Genomic DNA, 25,141 nt, shown 5'->3' on the forward strand with positions numbered 1-25,141 from the left:
AGCCAACTCCAAATGTGGATCGGTGGGTCCAATGGACCTGGGGTTCTGCATCCCCTCCCTTTGCATTCGGATGAAACAGAGAGCAACCTCTGCACTCTCGCTGACTGCAGAGAGGAGGGGGAACTGGCTGCCAGGGCTTCCTTCTTTAACGGACAGCCCTGTCAGCCAATAGCAGCTGGATTGAGAGAGGAGCTTCCTTCCTCAACTCCAGTTGCAGAAGGAGGAGACTGTGACCAGATTTGGATGAAATGCTGGCACAACAGAACTGGAGATCCAGCCAGGAGATCCTCACTACAAACCAAAGGTACAAAAGGCAGTTCAGGGAGGGAAACCAGGGGTCCATATCTTTACAAAATTGTGGCTTCCTGCATTTGGATGTACAGTTTCCAAAACACAAAATCCCTTTACCTCTGGTTTCGTGTTACATGTAAATGCAGCCAATGTATTGTTGACAATGTCAGTTAATTGGAGGACCAGCATGACAATGAGCAATGTGAAGCAATCACTTCAGGTAACACATTCAGTTGTCTCTGGTTCTTAGCTTCCTTCTATGTTCTAAATGCAATATTATACCAATTGCATTTAAGATGGAGAGTGTTTAAGATGGAGAGAGCACCAATATATTTAAGATGGAGAGTGTTTTCAACATTCCACCATTATAAGCCCTGAACATTCTATTGCTTATAAAATCAAAACCATTAGTCCAATCTGCCTGGCGGTCATCACACATCAGCTAGGTGGCAAGAGACACCTCCTTTGCAAATTGGGTGAAGAACCATTGAAAAATGCCTTCGATAGAGCAGTTTAAATTTTTTCTTTATTAAACAAGAGTTTAAAGCATTGGTGACTTCTTTTGGACTGAAAACGTGGTATTTAAATGATTTTGTAATCCATTCTGGTAGTTTCAGCCTTTAGAGTACATGCCAAAGAAGTGCCTTTCATATAACTCACCAAGACCTAAAACATTGGTCTTTTCCAATTGTTCCCCAAAGTTATGATTTTCAAAGCAAAAAATGTATCATTTTCACTAAGAAGAAAGAAAGAGTCTGCCTAGTAGCATTCTTGAAGTCACGGTGTCCATGGCTCTGGCCACAACCAATATGGAAACTGCCTCACCATCTTGTCCCTCCAGCTGACCCAACCCTGCTCCTCTGGCCAGTGGCCACTCAGTCCCCTCAGGGCCACACCACCCCGCTCCAGCGCTGTCCCAGTGTAGCTGCTGCCACCAACCCTACTCTCCCCACCAGTGGGCACTCTTCAGGGCTGCTGCTCCTGCACTGACCCAGCTCTTCTGGGCAGCAGACCTCTGGCGCCACTGTTCCTTCAGCAGCGCCAAAGGCTCTCTGCTCCAGGGTATGGAAACAGCCATTCAAAAAAGGCAAATGCCAAATAAGCCATTAAAAAAACCACCAACAAATGCCAAATAATGCACTTATTTTTTGAATGGCCATTTCCCCGCACTCGAGCAAAAGAGCCTTCAGCTTCACTGAAGCAACTGCAGCACTGGAGGCCTGCTGTGGGAGCAGCAGAGAGGCCTTTGGAGCAGTGGCGCCCCAGAAGAAAGCCCACTGGCAGGCAGAGCCAAGTCGGAGGCTGCACTGAGCCAGCTCTGGATTGCATCGGCATTGCCCTTTGGGCTGAGGAATTTGGTTGGTGGCGGCAACAGCCAGGCCAGAGTAGTAGTGCGGCCCTGAGGGGATTGATCAGGCCAGAGACTGCTCCCTCCCTGCTGCCAAGCCCACCAGCAGCACAGAACTGTGAGTGCTGTCTGATCTCCAGATGCTCTGTGCCTTGGTGTCCTCTTGAGTCCCCGCTCACGCCCTAGACTAACAGCTCAGGCATCTTCCCTCTTCCTTCTTATTATAGGTGGTAGAGGTGGAGGCAGCAGCAGCAGCAAGCAGCAGCAGGAGGAAGTCTCTCTTCTCTCACTTCCAAGGGCGACTAGCAAAAGTTATGCTCATTTAATTCTATGTTCTGCCGCCTTCTGCCAAGGAGACTTTGATTATAACCTCAAAAACAACAGTTTCTTGCTATGGATCTCAAATAATGCAATACATTCCTAAAATTCCATGTCTAGGGAGTGCATTGAATTATAAACACCACGTTTAAATTTTTTTGAATGCAATTATATAATCTGTCTATTAAACAATGCCCCTGATCTATTAAGTAAACTTGTTTACTAAGATGTAGAGGGATTATATTATCCCATATTAATGCCATTATCTTTTCAGCCAAATTTATAGAAAAAACTTTTGCGTAAGTTACATAGTTACAGACTGGAAGTTGTTGGTTATCTTAGTAACCTGAGTAGAGTTCTAAACCAAACCTTAAAAATTCTTATTCAAAATTTCTACTGCTATATTCAATATGTGAGAACAAAATTTTCTTATATGTAGTATATGTTGGGAATATGTATCCCAGTAATAAAACATAACTAACTAGACCCCACCCAGCCATCAAATCCAGGTTAGCAAAGCCGTAACATAAGGATAAAGGTAAAAACTAACCAAAGGACCTCAGCAATGTCACAGGAGAGTTTATGGCTGGTGCAAAAACCTTAAGATAATCTTATGACCTATTGAATCTAATGGGAGGCAATCATTAGACCTCTTTGAAGAAGCCTCCCTCAGAGTTAAGCAACTATAGGCCTGTCTCCAACCTACCATGGCTGGGAAAGGTAATTGAGAGGATGGTGGCCTCCCAGCTCAGATAGTCTTCCAGATGGTGGCCTCCCAGCTGTAGATAATCCAGAAACTATCTAGACCCATTTCAAACTTGTTTTTGGATGGGCTATGGAGTGGATACTGCCTTGGTCGGCCTGATAGATGTTCTCCAACAGGGAATTCACAGAGGGAATGTGACTCTGTTGTTCTTTTTGGATTTCTCAGTGGCTTTCGGTATTATCAACTATAGTATACTTCTGGACTGTCTGAGAGGGTTGGGAGTGGGAGACATTGCTTTGCAGTTGTTCCTTTCCTATCTCTTGGGCAGATTCCAGATGGTGTTGCTAAGGGACTTTTCTTCTTCAAAACGTGATCTTTTATATGGCACCCCCCAGAGCTCCATACTGTTTTAACATCTACATGAAACTGCTGAGAGAGACCAGGAGATTTGGTGCAAGGTGTGATCAGTATGCTGATGACACCCAAATCTATTTCTCCATGCCAACATCATCAGGAGAAGGCATAACTTCCCTAAATGCCTACCTGGAGGCAGTGATGGGCTGGATGAAAACTTAGACTGAATCCAAATAATTCAATTGAATTCCTTTATTATGATCACAGACCAGTACAGTTTACAAACAGAAGTCCAACGCCCCCACCCCCCAAATCCCTACATAACCTACAGATTTATAATACAGTGGTTAAGCACATACTTAAGCATGCAGATCAGTTAACAATTATTCTTAATGAACTCCTGGCGGATTTTACTGGCTATCAAACAGAACTTAGCCACATTATAGGATCTCAAGTCATTATGGTCATTTAAAAGATAATCAAGGTAAAAAGAGTCTGTACAACCTGGATGGCAATTAATAAAAGGGTTTATATGTTTACACCGTATATCTTGGTAAAAATTGGCATTAAAGGATGAGCCATTGTTTCGATGTCTCCCAATTTGCAAAGACAAGTACATTCTTTGTAGGGAATTTTTTGATATCCCCCTTCCAGGACTGATTGCAAGGCACTGCATCGTGCCTGTGTCAGAGCTCTGATATTTGGCACAATTAACTGGTTTAGGTATCTGGCAGGGTTGAAACTCAGAACTTGGTTGCCCAAATGGACACCAACAGGAATTGAGCCCTGATCAACTTGATGCTCCATATCGTATATTATTTGTCTGAGTTTGACCCTGGCATTTTAATACCCCAGAGTTATTAATGCAAAAGGGGAGAAACCATAATGATGCAGCCCTTCATCAAGTTCCCTTTTCGACCTGGAGTGATAGCTATCCTTTAACACAAGTGGAGCTAGGCCTACAGGGTGGAAAACCAGCTTCAGCCAGAATTTGAAGATATTAATCCATGTTCTGGCCTCTACTTTAAGCAGTCCTGTTTCCAGACAGACAGCACTGGGCACACACTGGAGTATCTGAAAAATGTTCCTCAGGAACTTAGATTGCACAGCTTCTACCTTAGAGAAGTTAGAGTACATGCCAAGTTGAGTTCCATAGAAAAGGCTGCTTCTCGGCCTTTTGGCTAAGATTAAGTGAATCCAAATAAGATGGAGGTACTTATTGTGCAAAAGCCACTTAATGGCACAGTGGGAAATGACTTGCCTAGCAAGCATGAGGTTGCCGGTTCAAACCCCCGCTGGTATGTTTCTCAGACTATGGGAAACACCTATATCGGGCAGCAGCAATATAGGAAGATGCTGAAAGGCATCGACGCTATTCCCACGATCAGGGAAATTGGGCTAGGGGAGCCTAGCCCAATTTCGCCTGACCGTGAGAACCACCGGGCTCACAGGTGAGCCTGGTGGCCTCCAGGTGGTGAACCCGCCAAACTACCCCTCCCCTTAAACCGCAAGCGGTTGTGAGTTGCCGCGGCACAGCTCTGCAGCAACTCACGAGGAGACCCCGGACTGGGAGGCTGAAAAGCAGTCTCCCAGCTTAGGAGTTTCTCCAGCATGCCCTGCGCACTATGTGGGGCTACCTTTGTAGGTAGTCTGGAAACTGCAGCTGGCACAGAATGCAGCAGCCAGGTTGATCTCTGGGTCATCTTGAAGACACCATATTACTCCTATATTATGACACTGGCTACCTATACATTTCTGGGCAAAATACAAGGAGCCGGTCTCATGATCAGTGAGACACGGTTTGTGCAGCAAAGCGGAGAGAGCGGATTAAGCCCGCTCTCCCTACAGACGAGCAGGGTGGGAGCCCTGGGCGGCCTGATTGGCCGCCCACATGATTGCCGGCTCCATGACGGAGCCGGCAGGGGCTGGGGGGGAGCGGGGGCCAATCGGCCCCCAGAAGCTCCAGCATGCCCTGCCTGAGCGCACAGAGCATGCTGGCGAGACCCCCGGAGCTGGGAGGCGGCTTTTTGCCTCCCCTCTGGGGGTCTCCTCATGAGTAGCCATGCCGCGGTGCCGTGCCACAGCTACTCACGATAAAAAAACCGGGTTTGCGGAGTGCTCACTCCGCAAACCCGGTTTTAGGGGAGGGGTACTTAGGCGGGTTAGCCGCCTGCGAGCCCGGTGGCTCACATGGTCAGTCGAAATCGGGCTAGGCTGCCCTAGCCTGATTTCGCCTGATCCTCAAAATAGCCTCAAGGTGTTGGTTATAATCTATAAAGCCCTAAACAGTCTAGGCCCAGGGTATTTAAAAGAATGTCTTTTTCACTATGAGCCCCATCACCTATTGAGATCATCTAGATACGTTTGTCTGCAGTTGCCACCAGCTGGTCTGGTGGCTACCAGGGACCGGCCTTCTCTGTTGCTGCCCCGATATTCTAGAATGTGCTCCCTGCTGAGACAAGAGCCTCCCCATCTTTGACAACTTTTAAAAAGTCTTTAAAGACACATTTATTCACCCAAATGTTTTAACTAGACTTGTGGTTTTAAATTGTTTTAAGGTTTTGATTTGTTTTATATTGCTATAAACCACCAAAGACAGAAGTTTGGGTCAGTGTGCAAATAAATAAATAAATAAATGTGTACAATAAAGGTGCAGACAACGCTATATACTATATAACACACAAATACCCACTTGCATGTCTTAAAACCTTGTTTATGGAGGCAACACAAGTGAAAGAATGAACTGGGCATTTGTTAGAGAAGCAGCAAAGGCATACTTAAACCTCTGCTGTGCATGCTTAATTCTCCCCCCAAAATTTATTATTTATTTAGAATATTTATACCTCACCCCTTCAATACACTACTGGTTGGGGTGCCTCACATTAATAAAATAGGTACAATGTAAAGTAAAAGATTAATAAAATTAAACAATTTAAAAGACCAAGCCAAAACCACATTTAAAATTACAAATGTTAAAAGCGTCAAATTATAAGTTATTAGATAATAAAAAGCTAAACAATAAGAACGAAAACTAAGAAGAAAACAGAAAGAATGTTTGCAAATAAGATTCCCAAAACTTGATGAGGCAATTTTAAACGTACATGGTGCAATTTTCCAGGGACTCCTCACACTAAATGTGTGAGGTGGCAAGTTCCAAGTTCTTCCCCGTATTGAAAACGCCCTGTGGGCTGGTTTGGACATACTCTGAAGGAGTATAGATAGTTCAGCTGGCATTTGGAGACAGGTTCTTCCGCTTCCTTGTCGTTTAGCCGTGAATGTCTCTCCGTTGAGTGTTCAGCAGCCAACAAGGGCAGCAACTGATTATTAGCAAAAGATTCACTTAGTTTGGAAGCTTTTACTGCCTGATCGTCTCGAGAAGCGAACCCTGGAACTTTGCTGGATTGCAACCCTAATCTAAAGGATGCATGGGAATAGGAAAAGGAGCCGTTTTTCTTTTGCTAAGTGCTCTTTGTTTTCCTACACAGCCATTTCGGCACTCTTAGTTTGTGCTTTGCTTTTCTCGATTAAATTCAGACGGACGGCCACTGCTTCCTAACGCTCCACCCATTTCAACCACTGGAGGCTTTGAAAAGACCTTCCTACCGTCTTCCCACACTAGGGCGCGCGATGGGTCTTCCTCCACAATTACACCCGACCAATCAACAGCAGAGCAACGGATCTCTCCCAGGCTCGGGGAGTTGCGACTGTAGGAGCAGCAAGAGCGGCCTTGCGGCGCATTGCGCCTGCGTCAAGGGGCCGGAGCTTGGTCCCTCCGGCGGCGTTCTGCTCTCTTTCTTCCCTTCTGCGGGTTCCCTCTGCTGGCGGAGGCGCTTGCCTGTCCCCAGCGTTCCATGGCCGGCAGCGGGGGGGAACCATGACTGATTACGGCGAGGAACAGCGCAATGAGCTCGAGGCTCTGGAGTCCATTTACCCGGACTCCTTTACAGGTAGCGAGGTGGTGGCCGGGCTAGGCTGGCGCGTGGAGCTCCGCATGGCGAGCAAGCTGGGCTATCGGGGCGGCGGCTGCAGCAGCAAGTTTCTCTCGTCCCATGTGGCACAACTGGATTTTTTTTTTTTAAAGTTCTGTCCTATGTATTCCTTCAGCCCGATCTTCCCAAGGCACGATCATAGCAAAGGGACAACTTCTTCCTCCAGCACGTCTGCCTTTCTCCTCCGTTTTCAATCCATTCTTAACTTCTAGCTTTCCAAGTGATACAGGGCCCATCACCTCGGTAAAGGTTGCTCGCGATCACACTGGAAGTTAAGGGGAGGGAGCTGCTTGAACTATACGAACCCCACCTTCTTTTCCTTACCGGCTTCCCTTGAAATGGTTCTGGGTGGGGGAGGCTCAGCCTAGTTAAGAAGCGGTTTAGGGTGCTGGGCAGAGGTTTTCCTGGTGACTTGCAGGCCTGAGCACTTCCCTGTAACTGGACAATGTGAACTATGCACTCTGAAGTAACCTCGATGAAGAGCTATTTCTCATTCATTGTTTGTACTTAGAGGTTACTGATTGCTGATGTTAAAAGACATTCTATGGAGGCAAACTCTACTGAAATAATGAGAGCATAGTTTCCTGGAATGTGGTTAGGATCAGGGTCTTGCTAGAGCAGTTTAATGTAGGAGCAGAAGTTATGGTGTCTTTAATTCAAAACAGATCCAGACATGTCCTGTAATTTTCCAAACTCAGTTCCAGGAATTTGAGAACCAGGTCTGCACAGACCTTCTCTTTGGTCTCTTTAAGTTAGAATGAACTATATGGCATGTGGATGTATAATTTGATACATTGAAGATTTAATCCAGACAAGAAAGTGTTGGTGATGTTCAGTAAAAATGCTGGTCTGGCATGGCCTGTTTGGGATGATGTAGCACTCCCTTTGCTCCAGGTTCCAGTTTTGCTTGTGGATGGCCAGGTGATACCTGTGGCCAGGGGCCTTTCCGGATGGCAACTTAACATTTGTGTCGCTGCATATAGACTTGGTGTGTGTTTGTACGAACAGGGTTTTGATACCAGTTTGCATGTGGGAACGGCAAGGTGTCATTTGCTCAGGCACAGCCTGAATTTGAATCTTGATGTTTTGAATCTTGTATGTATGTGAGAAAATAGTAGCTGATTTTCCTTGTGTTGAGGACAGTTTGCTGAGTTGCTCCATTTTTTCTGTGGTGCCATGAGGGGCCCCTGGAGATCTTTATCTGATTCAGCTGCTGCTTACAACTAAACCCATTTCTGGAGAAGGCAGATCTGCCTATTGACCATATCCCTGTTTAGTTTGCTAGAATGCACGAATTAAAATATGATGAATATTTATATACTGCTTTTCAACCAAAGTTCCCAAAGCAGTTTACATATAAATAAATAAAGTAAATAAAACAGCTCCCTGTCCCCAAAGGGCTCACAATCTTTTTTTTAAAAATGCACTGAATGAGGATGCCTTTGAAAAGTGTTTGGAAACTGTAGTACAAAATGCTGCATTATTATATGGTCCATGATTTGAAGTGGTGACCTGCTCTATAGAGCATGTAGCTGTCTCCACTGTTGTTCGGTTTGTATTGGCTGCCAGTGTGTATCGATTCAAATGCTGTTAAAGCCCAGATACTACTTCAGAGCCCAAATAGTTTTGGTCCAGGATATCTGAAGGTGCATCTGTGCCTACATGGTCCTGCTGACCCTTTGAGATCTGATGGGCCACAGCACAGAGCCACCCCATCTGAAGTGTGATCATGGTTCCATCTAGTTCCTTGCCTGTCAGCCTTTTGAAGACTGCCTTTTTTAGGTGGACCTTTAGCTTGTCCTTGATTAATGGCTTTATTATTGTGGCTCTTTCAATTTTATTGATCTTGATTTTATTTAGTTTTTAATGAATCTTAGACTTCAGTCCTAAACACCTTTATTATGGAATAGTTCCCATTTATTTTCAGTGCTAAAGATACTTAGGATCATGCTGCACATTTGCCTGTAGTGTCTGCCACATTTGCTGAAGAGCAGCCTATTCATCTTAAAAGTACATAAATAAAAGAGGATCACTTTAGGTCACAGCAGAATTTTTGTAGTTTTTCTGGGCAATAGCATGAGAGCCATGGCACAGAATCAGGTCTGAACTCCTGCTTGCCTCTCCTATGCTGTGTTGCTGCCTGTTCCCTAACGTAATAGACTAGAGGTGAAGGGAAGGCCTAGATAACATTTTTTCTTATTACAGATATATTTATCACACACTTCCCAAAACAATAAACAGTGCTGTTTTCATCATTCACACATCTGAATGGGGCTCTGCTTACACGTGAAATGGTTTTCTTGTCTCAGTTTATTGCTATTTTTCTCGACAGTGTTATCAGAAAATCCAACGAGTTTCACTATCACTGTGACATCTGAAGCAGGGGAGAATGATGAAAGTAAGTTGAATGCTTAAATACTGATATGCAAAGGAATATACTGAAAGAAATGTATGAATTGCTTGAAACTTGTATATGGGAAATCCAGATAGAAATTATATATAAAGATATGAGTAGAGCCCATTAAAAATGTTGCATCAGATCTGAAATCACCAACTGTCAATGGCTTTTCTTTCTCCCTCCCTTCCTCGCCACCTCCTCCCAATTTTTTCTCTTACCATCCTCCCCCCTCAAACTTCCAGAGTTATGGGCTGTGCCTTGGTGATTGACAGGAGAAGAACCACCTCTTTTGGAACCTTCATTTGTGCATTCTGTGCTTACAAAGCATATGTGCTCTCTACTTCTTTGGGAGTGGTTTTTGGTTCTGGGGGTGAGGTCTGACTCCTCCCTCCAAAACTAACATTTTGGGGCAGGTCTTCTGGTCTTGCGTAGCATCTCCAAATGCCTCCCACAAAGGGAGCATGTGGAGACTCCATGCCTATGTATACACTCTGTCAGCAATCAGTGATATATTAATAGACAGTTTGCCTAGAATGTTTTCAGTGGGTTGTTTGTCTGAATACAGTGACACAAAAAGGGTGCTGGTTTCTTTCACCCACATATGACTGCTGAAGTATTTTTGCAAATCACACTACTGCCAATTTTTTTTTAAATTTTATTTTTTTTGCAGTGGTTTTGGAAATTTTCTAGATCTTTGAGGTGAGGTCCTGTGATCACACACTTATCCTATAGATTAGACACCATCTTTTGCATTTAAAGCAGGAATTGCATTGCTTGCTTGCATTGTGTGGCTCGAGCTTTTGTCAAAACTGGTTCATGTGTATTATATGTAATGAAAATGATTGCTAATAGATAAAATGATGCCAACTGTTGATAGCTAATGCAGTCTGAAGCAGTTATTGGTGATGATTTCTGTTACACTACAGCGGTTCAGACAACCCTTAAATTCACATATGCAGAAAAATATCCAGATGAAGTACCACTCTATGAATTGCTTTCGCAAGAGAATCTTGAAGATAATGACATCACAGACATTCTAAAATTATTACAGGAACAGGTAAGAAGTGTTCAGAGCAAATAGTCTCTTCTTGGGATCATAATTCATTGGCTTAACATCTAAAGGTAGTGACTGAAATTCAGACTAAGTTAATAATACTAGAGGGGAGGTTCGTCTGAGGGTCCTGCGAGCTCATCTAGTGGCGACTCTCTGCAGTTGGCCCAGGGCTGTGGAACGCACTTCCTGCTGAGATTAGAGCTGCTCCATCTCTGTTGGCTTTTAGGAAACAGCTAAAGACACATCTCTTCAGCTAAGCTTTTTAGTTAGTTGGTGTGTGTTTATGGGTATTTTAATTTGATCTTTTATATGTTTTAACTGTTAAATTCTTGGTTTGTTTTATGCTGTAAACTACCTAGAGATGTTGGTATTGGGCGGTATGCAAATTTGCTAAATAAATAAAAATAATAATAAATACTCTGGAATTACTCTAAAGGACTGCTTCATTTCTGTAGGACCTCCATTGAGTATCTTAGTCAGGATCTACTCAATGCATATAGCATATTTGCTTCACAAATAGACTTGTGTTTTCAAACACCATATTTGTTTTTCCAAGCCTAAGGACAGTGGATACTGCAGATACACAATGTTGTATAAAATATTTCATGGATGAATGTTTTACTTGAAGTACAGCTTGGCTAGTGTTGGTCACTCTCTATATAGCTGATAGATATATATGAGAATTCAAGATTGCCTCTTGCACAGTAGACCCGTGTTAATTCAGAATAACTACTGATGAACATATGTTGAAGGATTGGAAAAATCTATTTTTACAAGTTTTTATACACTCAAATTATGAGTATAATAGGCTGGTTTAAAGAGTGTTAAAGGATCTATATTAAATGATCTTGAGTGTGTTCATGGAATGTTGCATCTCGCTATTTATTTATTTATTTATTTTAACACATTTTTCTACTGCCAAAAACGTACGTCTCTGGGTGGTTTACAAAAAGTAAAACATTAGTTAAAACAAAAACAAAAAGTTTAAAACGTTACAACAACTTAATTTTTTTAAAACAATATTTTAAAACAGCATTAAAACAAAATTAATTAAAAGCCTGGGTGAACAGATGTGTCTTTAAAGACTTTTTAAAAGCTGTCAGAAATGGGGAAGCTAACATCTGAAGGAACAAACTTAGCCTTTTCATGCTGGTTTTCTACCTGTTAAAATTGCCATTCTGTAAACATGTGAGTGTTGCTAAGTAGCAAACTACAAGTCATCCACTTTGACAGAGTGGTCCATCTGGATGCTGAACATCTGGAGCTTGGATTCCCCACCCCAGTAAATACTTGTTTTCATTTTTGCCTACTCTGAATTTGTTTCAAACTTTACCAGTAACCCCATGTAATTCCTAAGCAAATATTTATTTTCTGTTCCCAATTATGATTTTAAGTCATCTTTTTGTTACTAAGCTCTTTTTTTGGGGGGGGGGGGTGTTCTGTCTTATTTGTGTTTCAGGCAGAAGAAAACCTGGGCATGGTCATGATCTTCACCCTAGTGTCGGCTATACAAGAAAAATTAAATGAAATAGTAGACCAGATAAAAACAAGAAGAGAAGAGGAAAAGAAACAGAAGGAAAAAGAAGCAGAGGAGGCAGAAAAGGTGAAAGAGTTTAGTTGAAGTTATTTTCTCCTCCTGCCATCACTTATACATTTCACCATCAGTGTTCTCAATGTGTTAACAGGCTGTCTTGTGGTAAACTTGGCCTGTCCTGTCTATATGTGGCATTGTTTGTATATATCAGTTTGTTGAAGTATTTGGAAACACTGTAGGCCCCTGTAGTGTCCCTGAGGGTGTGCCAGCAAACTCTGCCCCCACCGTGATGCACACTAAAATGCCATAATCCCTCCTGCTTTCCATTATTACAGTTTTTGCAGAGACAACTGCCGTAATTGTGGAGAGTTTCTCCTCATTATTAGAACACCAAGGAACTGCACCTAATCATGGGAAGAATTGCTTTGCAGGGATAGTGTTTGCGTCATCAGACAAAGGCTGTCCTCAAGGGTTGGGGTGGAGTTCAAAAGCAGATGAGCATGGGGATTTACCTTATAGGTGCATTCTCATGGATACTGTACTTGGATACAATGTCCACAAGTGGAACAATACCTGAACAGGGCCATAGTCTTTGGTAGCTGAGGAAGAGTAATCCACTCACTTGACCAAGTCCAGCCATCTCTTAAAAGTGTTCTTGACATGCAAGTGGAACTTCTTTGCCTCCTACAGCAGCTTTGTTACTCAATTCAGTTGAATTTGCGAATAAAGATTATGATGATATTATTGGAAGAGATGAAGTTACATGTTCACAGTGTTCTTGTTTATGAATGGTATCTTAAATTTATTTCTTGTTATATAGCAATGTTTCCATGGCACTCCAGTCACCATAGAAAACTTTCTAAGCTGGAAAACAAAATTTGATGCAGAGCTCTTAGAAATTAAAAGAAAAAAGATGAAGGAGGAAGAACAGTCTGGCAAAAATAAACTAACGGGTAAGAAATGACAGTTGCCTTAAGTCTAAAATTTTGTTAGGCCTACAGAGGGAGTTGGAATCAAAGAACTACTTCAGGCCAGGGCATGCCCGGAGGAATTATTGACGTTATTTTGAACAGTCATTGTCTGCTGTGCCACATCACAATCTGCTTATGTAATGTCCCTAAGTTTCAAAAGACACATTATGGCACAGGGAAGGTGCTGTTTGAAGAACACAAGTTCAGACTTTATTCTGTTTGCATAGCTAGTCACATATGATTATTTGGAGTCAGGCTACCAGCTAAGTGTAAAAAACAGGCTACTTGATCATAACTATGCACCATCGAAATCAATGGGATACATTAGGAGTAACTTAAGTCTGATTTATTTCAACAGAACTTACCATAATCATGATTAACTAGTTGGTATATGTATTCTACCAAAGACAACCACAGGGATCTGTGCTCGCCAGGAGTCGACACCGACTCAACAGCACACTTTACCTATATGACCCATAGAATGGCAGCAGTAACACATTGGATAAACACACCTATCCAGTTGTAGCGGATTTTATCCAGCCTTTGTCTCAGAGCAAGCCCATGTGAGGGGAAGAAAAATGCTGAATCATCCCCATGCTTTCTGAACAAAGGCTGCGCCTCAAAAATTTCTTGGTAGATAATACTCTGCCACCACACCCACTTATCAACAGAGGTTATTCCCCCCTAACTTGGGTGATATTCCAGGGAAACTCCTTCTCTTACTATTGGGAAAAGTACAAAAACCTTCCACGTGCAGGTTTACACGTGGTGAGAAAACATGGTAGCTGAAGAATCAAATTGAGGCGTGTTGCACCCCTTTCCAGCCCCCGTTCCTGAGTTTGTCAAAGAGGCTTGTTAAAATTGCAAATAACAAAAAGAAAAATAAACTTTATTCAAAATATACTACAGACAGTTTCTGTCTGAGGCTCTCTTAGCTTTTTGTTACAGGTAAAAGAAACACTTGGTAGTTTCAAGAATACTTTCAAAAAGCACCCTAATTGCAAGGAACAGGGATGCAGGAAAATACAAAAGCACCTTTAAAAGCTTATAGAGTATTTTATAGCACCCTGGATGGATAGGCTATTGTTTCTTAGCTTAGTCATGGTACACAGTCCTAGACCAGTTGCAAGGATATACAGAGCACACAAAAAGAAAATTAAAATCTAACATAAACTAACAAACTGTTCCCTAGGCTGAATCTCCTTTTCTTGCAAATTCACCCATCACCTGATGAGAATCAAACTTCCTGCAATCCTGTGTCTCAAGGATCTGCAGTTGTTTCTGCAGCCAAACTTCATGGCCACACATCCTTCTGCAAGCCCAGCCTAGCTTCAACTGTGCAAAGAAACCTTTCTCTTCATCCTCATGGTCCCCTAGGTCCCACCCACCTGGCTGATCCCTGTATTTTGCCAGCCTGTCAGTCAGGACAGAATCCATTTCCGGTTCACTCTTTTGGGGAAAGGAGGGGCTGATCAGAGGCTGATTGTTACACCAATGTTGAACACTATTGCAGCTATTTCACAACTAACACAAGCTTTATTTTTAGACCTTATGAGACAGTGATTGCATTAAGGGAGATTGAGCCTATCTCTTACTGTAATTACTCTTAACATATGAATAGCAGGCGAGCTACAACTTTGTAATTGGCTTTGCTAGTTAAATGTCTAAAGAATGCATGTCCTCATAATTCCAGTAACATTGACCAATATATTCCTGAATGTTTTTTTTTTTAATAGGAAAACAACTTTTTGAAACTGATCATAATCTTGATACATCTGACATTCAATTCTTGGAAGAAGGTAACTATTAGGATTGGTGTTGTTTGTTATTATTTATAATGATTCAAGCCAAAATCTGCACCCAGTCATTGGCTGAATGCTGCCTCTAGTACTTTCTGAAGGGCATGAAAGTCTTAATTGTACTTTTGAAAGTGAGGGCTTATAATTGCTCCCAGTTCAATGCTGTAGCACATAATGGGAAGTTTTGGGAGCATCCCTGAAAAAGGCAGATACTATCGTGTCTATGATCACTCCACCCTTCTCAAATTTGGTAAATTCTCTGATGGAAGCAGGAGGCTGGCCAAGGAATCATGCATGTGGGCAAGTGAGATGACAGGCACAGAAATGAAACTAAACAGATCTGATCCTGGCTAGTGCCTGGAATGAGACTTTCTGAGAGCCCCATGTCCACCACTTTGGGTTGCTTGGCATATAGGTGAAATGTAAAATGTAATGTGATGCATAAAAGTGAAACTACTGGGTCTGATCCTCATAATTAACTGTACTTTAATGTAGCCTTGATGACAATAATGGAGGTGGTTACTACTACTAAGTACTTGCATAGTACTTTTTTGAGCATGCAAAGCGCTTCACATGTATGATCTTGTAATCCTTAAAACAGTATTAATTACTATTAAAATAGTTATATGTCACTTTTCAACAAAAGAGAGTTGGCAAAGCAGTTTGCACAACAAAATAAAATAGAAAAATAGAACCGGTCTTTGTACCAAAAGGGATCACAATCTTAAAAAAAACATGCACACACGTAACACTCACAATGCCACTGGACAGATGCTATGCTGGGCTGAAATAAGGACATTTGCTCTCCCCCTGCTTAATATAGAGAATCATTATTTTTAAAAGATGCATGTGTGCCCAGTTAGCAGGAATTCTGGTAAGTCAGTATTCATATGTTAGTTCAGGCTGAGAGGCAGTGGCTTGCCTATGGCCACCTATTGAGTTTGAACCAGGGGTATCCTGATTCATAGCTCAGTCTTAGTCACTATGCTTGCTAACTGGCTCTCACTTTAAAGTGTGAGAGTAATCCCTTGACTTCTGAGACCTCCTTCCATTCAGCTGCCTAAATAGAGAGTTCTTGCTGCAGTCCTGTCCTCTGAGCTGTTCTAACATCTCGGGTGGTATAAATGTGACAAAGTTCAATTCAACACATGAAATAATTTGGCCTGAAGGTGTCACTGTTCCCTTGTAACAGTCTACCTCTTGGAATGAGAACATCACTGCTCCAGTTTGAGTCATCTTAAACTACATGTTCCACAGAGTTCCACGATTATTTCCTCTCTGTGTTTAAAGCAAACACAAAACAACACAACTTGGGCAAGCTTCAGCTTTGAGTGGAATAAGAGAAGATAGGGAGAGGATACTTCACCCTTTCTTTTTCCCTTCAAGTCTTTTTTTTCCAGCGACCCTGTTTTTCATCTCTCTGGTCCCAGATGGAAACTTAGATTGAGGAGGACAATTTTGAGGGCTTTTCTTCATCCTCCCTTCTTCCACTTAAACTTGCTGCTTGCCCAAGCTACTTTGGGCTTAAAAATAGCACGAGGAAAGATTGGTGGCACTCTGCATAACAGGATGTAATGTGCTGAAGATGTTACATCTTGGTTCTCGGTTGAATATGACTTTAAAGAGCATGGGAGTATTTCCATCTGAGGAACAGTTGACAACTAAAGGCTAATACCTGATGTGGCTTTGTGGGAACTGCTTTCATAGCATCCGTGTGGCAGCTTCCTGATGCGGCAGCTGTAGTAAGAAAGTTGTGCAGCTTGCCATGTGGTCCCTTATCATCATGTGCATGTTCACGGTGCCAGTTTTACACATTGCTAGCACTAACGTGGACCTTTGATAAATCTCTCCTCCACATAATAAAGGGAATATGACAAATATTCCCTTTGGTAGTCTACACGTTACTTTCCTGACATAACTTTCAGATGAGGTTTTCTCCACATCATGCCTGAAACTTGTAATTATGCTCTCTGGGATTTATTACGTGGAGAGCTTTAACACTGATGCCAGCCCTGCCTAGAATACACTCTCCAAATGATGCCTCAGAACCATGTAGAGAATACACTATACATTGCAGAGGGTTCATGGAGAAGGACTCTTTTTCAACCAGCAACTGTGCTTTTTCTACTATAAAGCATCAACCTTTTCCTTTTTTTGCAGCTGGAAACAGTGTGGAAGTGGATGAATCCTTGTTTCAGGAAATGGATGACTTGGAGTTGGAGGATGAAGAGGATGACCCAGACTACAACCCTGTCAGCCTAGATAGTGACTAGACTGAAATTGCTGTACTGATCAGCAGGTGTGAACACTTGTACAGAGAGCGAGAGAGGCAGGAGCGTCACAGTATCTGTGGCTACACCCCCACATGCTTTGGTTACCTTTTCTTTTTCTTCAAGAAAAAGACAAAATATTTTAGTTTCAGGAGACATCTCTGGCGACTTTCATCAAATAATAAACTGACTTTAACATTTGAAATGTGGCTCAAGTGTGTCTCTAACTGTCTTGAAGAAGCTGGACCACATGATAAAAGTTGAAATGCACTCCCACGCTGAGTCTGTTGCATAGTGAAGGCCTTGGTTTAAGATTGATGCTTGAGTGCAAAGCAAAACGGAAGGCAAGAAACATCCCTATTATGTTCTACAAGCCCCAAATCTGAGGTTTGTCTGTCTGTCTTTGGCACTGGACTGATTTGTTCTGAAAAGAAGCTGCTCTCTGGAACTCTCACTAACTTCGTAGGGAAGATTATAGAAGTACAGTAGAGGTATTTATTTTACTAAGTGGCATGGGGAAAAGTGATGTACAGATTTCCTTCGAAAAGTATGGTGTATTTAGGGTGTGGCTCTAATATCTGTGTTCCACAGGACATTTGTGACAATGACTTGGTATTGATAAATACCACCACCCACCCCCCTTTGAATGCAATCCTACTGAAATGTAATTCAACTTTAATGTTACTGGACAGTGTGCCCTGGCATGTCGATGAACTTAGACATAATGTAAGTTCTGAAGTTCCTGCTCAAAATATCCTGTTCTCTCAAGGAATATTTCTGGTATTAAAGAAATATATCATTCTGCAGAGCACCAAAAACAAAAACCACTGGTCAGTAAGTCAAACATTAAAATATGCCCCCAACTTGACAGTAACGAATATCTGTCTTTTTGCCTTGGTTCCACAAAAGCTTCCAGAACTTGTCAAAAGTCATTTAGTCCTCTTGACCTCTGGCGTATGTGTTTGTACCTCTAAAGATCTTGAACGGCACAACCATGAAAACTGACTAAATTCAAGGGCTTAGACTAGTGAAATGGTTTGTTTCATTGTATTTTTTAAAATGGAACTTCCTTGATAAGGAAGAAAGCAAAGGAAAGTGAAGTAGCAGATTCAGCAAATTCACTGAAGGAGCAGATTATATTGTTTAATCAACAACTTTGTGTTGTAGACTCGGAAGATAAAGTACAGATTATAAAGCAAAAGGGATTTTTCTTCTTGAGTTTGGAGTAGCTGCTTCTCAGGTTATCTCAGGAGAATAGTAAGTGGTATTTAGTTAGTTACTAGTTATGTTCTTGGTATTTTGAAACGTCATCAGCACTGCTGATCTACTGCTTGGGAAAAGTGGAACAGGAGTACTGTACAAGGAGCTTTTAGTGGACTGGGTGCAGAAGAAAGTTGGGGTACCTAATAGTGGGTGGTCTTAAGGGGTATGGGAATGGCTTCAAGCCAGAGTAGGTAGGTAGGTAGGTAGGTAGGTAGGTAGGTAGGTAGGTAGATAGATATGACTAAATATAAATATAGATTAAAATTATATATATTTAAAGAGAATTTTTAACAAAAATGGATTTCCAGTGCATTTAGAAGTTGTGTTAAATTATTTTCTTTTTTAAAAGCAGTATGTTAAAAATATACAAAGCAACATTTCTTAAACAGAATCAATGGCCTTCTGTCAATCACATTTAGGTTGATTTTATTTTATTTATTTCTCACATTTATATACCACCCAAACTTTTGCCTCTGGGCGGTTTATATGTAAAGAACCATGGAAATGTCATTCTGAGGTCAACTATTATAAATATGGCACAGGAAGACATCTGCCGTGCTTGTTTATGATATGTGTAGGCTGACTTTCTACTTTAAAAAAAAAAATAAAGAAGTGGCAACAATAAAACTAAAACAAAACAATGAAGTTAGGCACAACTGCTTAAATAAATACGTTAAATGAATAATAAATAAAACAGTACTAAAAACAGCAGTTAACAGCAGCCTGAAAACGATTGTTTCTAAAAGACCTGGGAGAGGCCTTGACACTGGAAGATCAGTAGGGATGTCACCAACCAGTTTGGATGGTCCAGCGTTCAGCCGAACTGGCGGCAGCAGCAGAGGTTGCCTTTAAGGAGCAGGGAGGGTGCTCTGACCCTCCCACTGCCGCATTTCCCCTGCCGGTGCTGTGACAAAAAATGCTGGTGCGGGGTAGCAGCATACCTCCTTGTCGCCCCGGTCAGCGTCCTGCACGTTCACCAGCCACTTCCGGAGGATGCTGAACACGGCGGCAAGGAGGTTTGGTGCTGCCCTGCACCAGCGATTTCTGTCACAGCACCGGTAGGATAAGAGCACCCTTCTTGCTCCTTAAAGGTAACGCCCCCACCCCCGTCGGGTTGGCATGTAGCTGGACCTTGCACATCTCTGATGGACAGCAGTATAGTAGCCAAGTGATCATTCCTGAGGAAAGAATGTCATAGGTGGGGCACTGCGGCACAGAAGGCCCTCTTCCCTGGTTGCCTCCTGCCTCACTTCTGAAGGCAGCAAAAACCCAAGAGGAAGGTTTCCAAATATAACTTTAATACATGGATCAGAATGTGTGGAGCAGGCATTCATTCATCTACTCAGGGCCCAACCATGCAGGGCTTTAAAGGTAAAGGGCATGAAATGGGGGCCAGGGACCGGGAAGTCATCAAAGGCATTGAGACCCAGCCTCTGATTTGAGGGCATGCCATCCTACAGATTACTAGGAGGATCAACAACAGAGACCACTAGGTCAATCTATGTACACCTATTGAGCCCTGGAACTTGCTCAGGTTTCATTTAATATTTACTTACTGTAAACAAACAAGGACACTCCTCTTTATCTGAGAATTAGCTGCTCTGCCCAATAACCACTAGTCCTTGCTTTTGAAAAAGTTCTGGGCACGCCATTTTTTCTATGCAAAGACACGTATGAAAAAGATACCTGGGCTGAAGTGACCAAAAGCTTTGGACTGGTAGCTCCTTGACTTCTTCAGGTATTCTAGTGTGCTAAGGGGAATGGAGTGCATGATACCAGGCTAACCCGCATTTACTAGTCATCCTGCATTGTCCCTACATAGAGATTGTGCGTAGGCAATCCAAAAGGTTCCTAGCTGCATGTGCAGTCCGAATATGCATTGGGAATTTATATGCTCTCTGCTAAATGTGTGTAAAAACGGGTTGCTTACCTGTAACTTGTGATCTGGAGGTGATCCATTATCAGTCATGAGAATGTGCAGGGATCTTCCAGTTGGATTGATTAGCTCCTCTCTGGCTCCCCTCCCTGCCGTGCATGTGCTCAGTGCCTTCTTTTCCCAGTAGTTGGGAACCATTTTAACTCAGGTTTTTTGCAGAGCATCTTGCTCAGACAATCGCAGACATGTCCAATAAACTGTCCAAACAGGAAAGTATCTTCACCTTTAGAAAGTTGCAGCGGGGAGGTATAGGTGGGTCTCATGACTGACAACAGATCACCTCCAGATAAGTTACAGGTAAGCAACCTATTTATCTGGAAGTGATCCGCTGTCATCATGAGAAATGGGTGACTAACCAGCTTCTGCTTTGGCAGAGAGTGCAGCCGTTCCACCCACTACAGCACTCTCTTCATTCACTCATTCGCTCATTCATTCTTTCGACTTCTATACCGCCCTTCCAAAAATGGCTCTGGGCGGTTTACACAAAGATATAACAAACAAATAAGATGGAACCCTGTCCCCGAAGGGCTCACAATCTAAAAAGAAACATAAGATAGACACCAGCAACAGTCACTGGAGGTACTGTGCTGGGGGTGGATAGGGCCAGTTACTCTCCCCCTGCTAAATAAAGAGCATCACCACATTAAAAGGTGCCTCTTTGCCAAGTTAGCAGGGGTTAGGGTGCAGGGTACCTCTCTTCCAAACTTCGCTTCTGCAGTCCTATGCAAGTCTATGGCATAGTGCTTTATGAAAGGCAAATGCATAGTCCAGGTAGCAGCCGCACACAAATTCTTGAAACTGAGTCTAGAAAGGTACAGTAGAAGTCTCATGTGCTCTCGTGGAGTGCTCCTTCATTACTCTCGGTGACTGTAGGTTCTGTAACTTTTAAGTCAAGAATATGAGCTCTACTAACCAGTGAGAGAGCCTGTCTCGAAACAGACATGCCTTTGTTCTTGCCTTTAAACAATACAAAGAGCATTTCTGTATGCTGAAAATCCTTGGTCTTTTGTAGATAATACAATACACCACAACAAATACTTATATACCACTTTTCAACTAAAGTTTCCAAAGCGGTTTACACAAATAAATACAAAAATAAAATGGCTCCCTGTCCCCAAAGGGCTCACAATCTAAAAAAGAAACATAAGACAGCCACCAGCAACAGCCACTGTGCTGTGCCGGGGATGGATAGGGCCAGTTGCTCTCCCCCTGCTAAATAGAATCACCACTTTTAAAAGATGCCTCTTTGCTCTGTTAGCAAACTTTATGCTAACTAATGCTAACTTTACTGATAAGGGGTATTGCTAACATCTTTTAAAGAAAGACCAGGTTCAGGGCTGACAGCTGGTTGCACTGGGCCCTGGGGCAAATTTTACTAGGAGCTGCAATTTCTTAGTATCATCAGGTAGATCACCATTATTTCAGAGATACATCCATTGTTCCAAACGGGTGCTGCTAGATGCAAGATTTCTGATGTACATACATGTCCCTCACCCAGAACCACTTTTCCACTTATTTTAAAAAGGAGCCCCTCTCACATACATTGCTTTGGGCAGGTGGATTCAGGTGCAGTTAATAGGAAGCCTTGTGCTTGACCAGAATTCTGTCAGGTGCCTGAGAACATAATCTCCACCTCATGCTTGTTTTAGAAGTAATGGGCCTTCTAATAAAGAGGGATATCAAACATTAAAATCAGTTGGGGAATCTAAAATCTAGGGTTCTAAAAAAATGATCATACAGAACAGTGTTTCTCAACCGCTGGTCCGCGGACTGGTGCCGGTCCATGAAGAGTTGCGTCCTGGTCCATGCCTTGGGAAATTAACCCCACCCCAACAATTTTGAGCTGGTGTGGGCTGCTGCTGCTAGGAACTCTCCTGAGCTCATTTCTAAGCAGGCAGCCCTTGCTGCAGGGTCTATGTTCATTTCGAGGAAGTGGAATGAACGTAAACCCTGCAGCAAGGGCTGCCTGCTTAGAAATGAGCTCAGGAGAGCTCCATGGATACTGGGCCTGCCCCCCTTGTTTCAAAGATCTTTGAGAGATCTCTGTGTTCTCAGTGGGGAGAGGAGGATTTCCCTTGGTCACTACGCTCAGGGCAGAGACAAACCCAACTGCCTACCGCAGCTGCTAAAGAATCATTCTTCACAGAGATCCAGGGCCTCACATGAGGATGGAAGGAAAACAAAATAAAGTAGTTTGCTTTTCACATGCTTCATAAAGACTAGTACCTGCTTTTCCTTACCAAGCGATGCAATCCGAGGTCCCCATTTTAATGCAAAATGTTTCCGGCTTGCATGCTTAATGCAGATAGTTTTAATATTTAATGTTTGCTTTTAAATGATTCTAGTTTTAATTATTTTAATGCTTATAATATTATTTTAATTGTAAACTGCCCAGAGATGCAGGTTTTGGGCAGTATAGAACTCTGATACATACATACATTCACACACAAACAAACAAACTTAAACTTGAAACTGCTAGTCTGGGAAACTGCACACGAAGAATGTACAGGTCCTTGACTCCGAAAACATTGAGAAACACTGATACAGAACACTGTTTTAGCATTACTGTTTATTTCTAGAACAAAAGTTGCAATTATCCTTTTTTATCACATTTTTGTTACTTTCAAGAAGTGAAGCTTGTGGATCTAGATTACTCATTTTGAAATGCATGACATTTTGAAGTTCACACTCGAAGCTCACTTTCAATTAGAGATATGTCTTTATAGCCAAACATTGGTGCATGTATGCAAAGATAACTAGTCAGAATAGCAGGCACAATAGCTTGGGCTTCATTCTATAAAAGAAATCAAACTAGGTAAGAACATTACCTCTGCCATTTATACATATAGTATCCATATTCTAAACATTGAATATATTCATAATCTCCATTCAACACTGTTTTTGAAAATCAAATTCAATTCATGTCATGTGTGCTGGAAATCTTTTTAGATTAAAAAGAAGTACTAAAGAACAGTGAATCTCTACTTACTAGAGAAGGCACCGCCTGACATCTAACGAATGTAAGGCCTGCTCCAGTCAGGTTTCAGGCTCCTGAAAGAAGGATGGAAGCATGATGTTTTGATTTAAGTGGAAGTCGGATCACCACTTTCGGTAAGAAAGACTGATCAGTACGAATAACCACCCTGTTGGGAAAGAATTGCGTATATGGTGCATCTGTGTGCAAAGCTAACAATTCACTTACACTACGGGAAGCGGTTAGGGTGCAACGCACACTTGAGCGTCAAATATTGCGAACTCACTTTATGAAGCAGTTCACAGGGAGGTTCCATTAGTGAGGCCAGCACTAGGGACAGACTCCACTGTTCAGCTGGCTGGCGTATAGGAGGGTAAAGGTTATTGACGCCCCGTAAAAACTTCTTGCATCGAGGATGAGAGAAGGCAGTCTTGTCCTGCCAACCCTTGTGCTTAGCTGAAGTAGCAGCAAGGTGTACTTGCAAGGACATGTTTGCCAGCCCAGATTCCTTCAGGTTAGTAAGGTATAGCAGGTCTTGATCCGTAGACGCTCTGAACGGATCAAATCCCCGGTCCTTAGCATAACAGGTTAAACATTTCCACTTGCTAGTGTAACATTTCCTCATTGAGGGCTTATGGCTGTTCAACAGGATTCTTTTCAATAGCCGACCTTCCCCGCTGTCAGCTGCAGCGTTGGCAGGGCCAGATGCAAATCCCACCCTTTGTCCCTTGTCAATAGATCAAGAGGTAGATGGCAATAGGCGTTCCCCATCAGTCAGAGTAGCGACGCAAACCATAGCTGGTGGGCCAACCATGGCACCACCTGAATTGCTTTCGCATTGTCTTGTTTCAACTTGCTCACTACTCTGTTGAGTAGGAAGAGTGGAGGGAACATGTATAGCAAGGCCTTTGTCTCAGATGTGCTGATAAGCATCCCACAGAGACGCGTACCCAATGGCCTCTTTGGAACAGAACCACGGAAAGACGTTCTCCACTCTCTTGATGAGGATGGCGATTAGAAACGTATTCCAGGATATACACCAATTCCAGAATTGTGTGCTTAGAGCACATAGTGAACGTGAAACCCTGACGATTGACATAGGCAGTTGCCGTCCATCTGTAGTTGTGCAACTGAGCCCTGTATCAGTGGTGCAAAGGACTTCAAAGCCAGAAACACTGCCATCAGTTCTAGGAAGCTGATGTGCATCCTTTGCTGCTGCACCATCCATAAGCCTTGAGTTTGTTGACTTCCACAATGCTCCCCCAACCCAGCAGAGAGGCATTTCGTCAGAGTTGGAGGTTGGAAAAGTATGCCTTGAAGAAGATTGTCCTGCGCTTTCCACCATTGCAAAGATTTTAGTACAGGAGTGGGGGAGTCCCGCAGCATCTGCTGACTATCGACGTTGGGGCAGAATGACTGCAGGAACCATAGCTGTAGCTGCTGCATACGCAGGCGAGTATGGAGGACAGTCTCCTTGGACAAGGCCATCAGACCTAGCAACTTTTGGACCTCCTTGGCTCGTTGTCGTGGCTGGCCTTCGAATGCTTCCACAAGAGTGCAAATATGAAGGCACCAATCTTCCAGTAGGTACACCATTTTTGTCTACATATCCAATGTAGTCTATTGACTCTGTTGGTTGAAGTTTTGACTTGGCCCATTTGACCTGGATCCCCAAGCAGAGTTGCCAGAACCTAAGGGGTATACTCTTTGGTCAAATGGGCCGTAAACCAGAATTTGGCTTTTTAAAAGCCAAATCTGGCCACCTTGTCCCCAAGTCCTCCAACAGTTGCAAGTCATATTGGATCTGAGACTCCAACTCTGACCTGTCTCAGTGCACCAAGAGCCAGTTGTCTAGAAAAGGGAACATGATGACACCTTGTGTTCTCAGGTGAGCCACAATTGCCAACATACATTTGGTAAACACCCCCGGAGCCTT

The 25,141-nt window shown here is 42.8% G+C and overlaps 1 protein-coding gene across 2 annotated transcripts; it reads left to right on the forward strand.

Moving 5' to 3' along the window:
* The first annotated feature begins 194 nt into the window (after nucleotides 1-194).
* On the forward strand, nucleotides 195-17,237 carry RWDD1 (RWD domain containing 1). 2 transcript variants are annotated; one of them, XM_053266204.1, is made up of 7 exons: nucleotides 195-304; nucleotides 9,339-9,404; nucleotides 10,331-10,461; nucleotides 11,918-12,061; nucleotides 12,813-12,945; nucleotides 14,700-14,762; nucleotides 16,923-17,237. In XM_053266204.1, the coding sequence occupies exons 1-7, from the start codon at nucleotides 244-246 to the stop codon at nucleotides 17,033-17,035; spliced, it is 711 nt and encodes a 236-aa protein (XP_053122179.1). In that variant the 5' UTR covers nucleotides 195-243; the 3' UTR covers nucleotides 17,036-17,237. The 2 variants fall into 2 exon arrangements, with proteins under 2 accessions (XP_053122179.1, XP_053122097.1); XM_053266122.1 differs by lacking the exon at nucleotides 195-304 and adding an exon at nucleotides 6,648-6,964.
* The last annotated feature ends 7,904 nt before the right edge of the window (nucleotides 17,238-25,141 follow it).

This window comes from Hemicordylus capensis, chromosome 1 (assembly GCF_027244095.1).
Source record: "Hemicordylus capensis ecotype Gifberg chromosome 1, rHemCap1.1.pri, whole genome shotgun sequence".
In the NCBI taxonomy this organism is placed as follows: Eukaryota; Metazoa; Chordata; class Lepidosauria; order Squamata; family Cordylidae; genus Hemicordylus; species Hemicordylus capensis.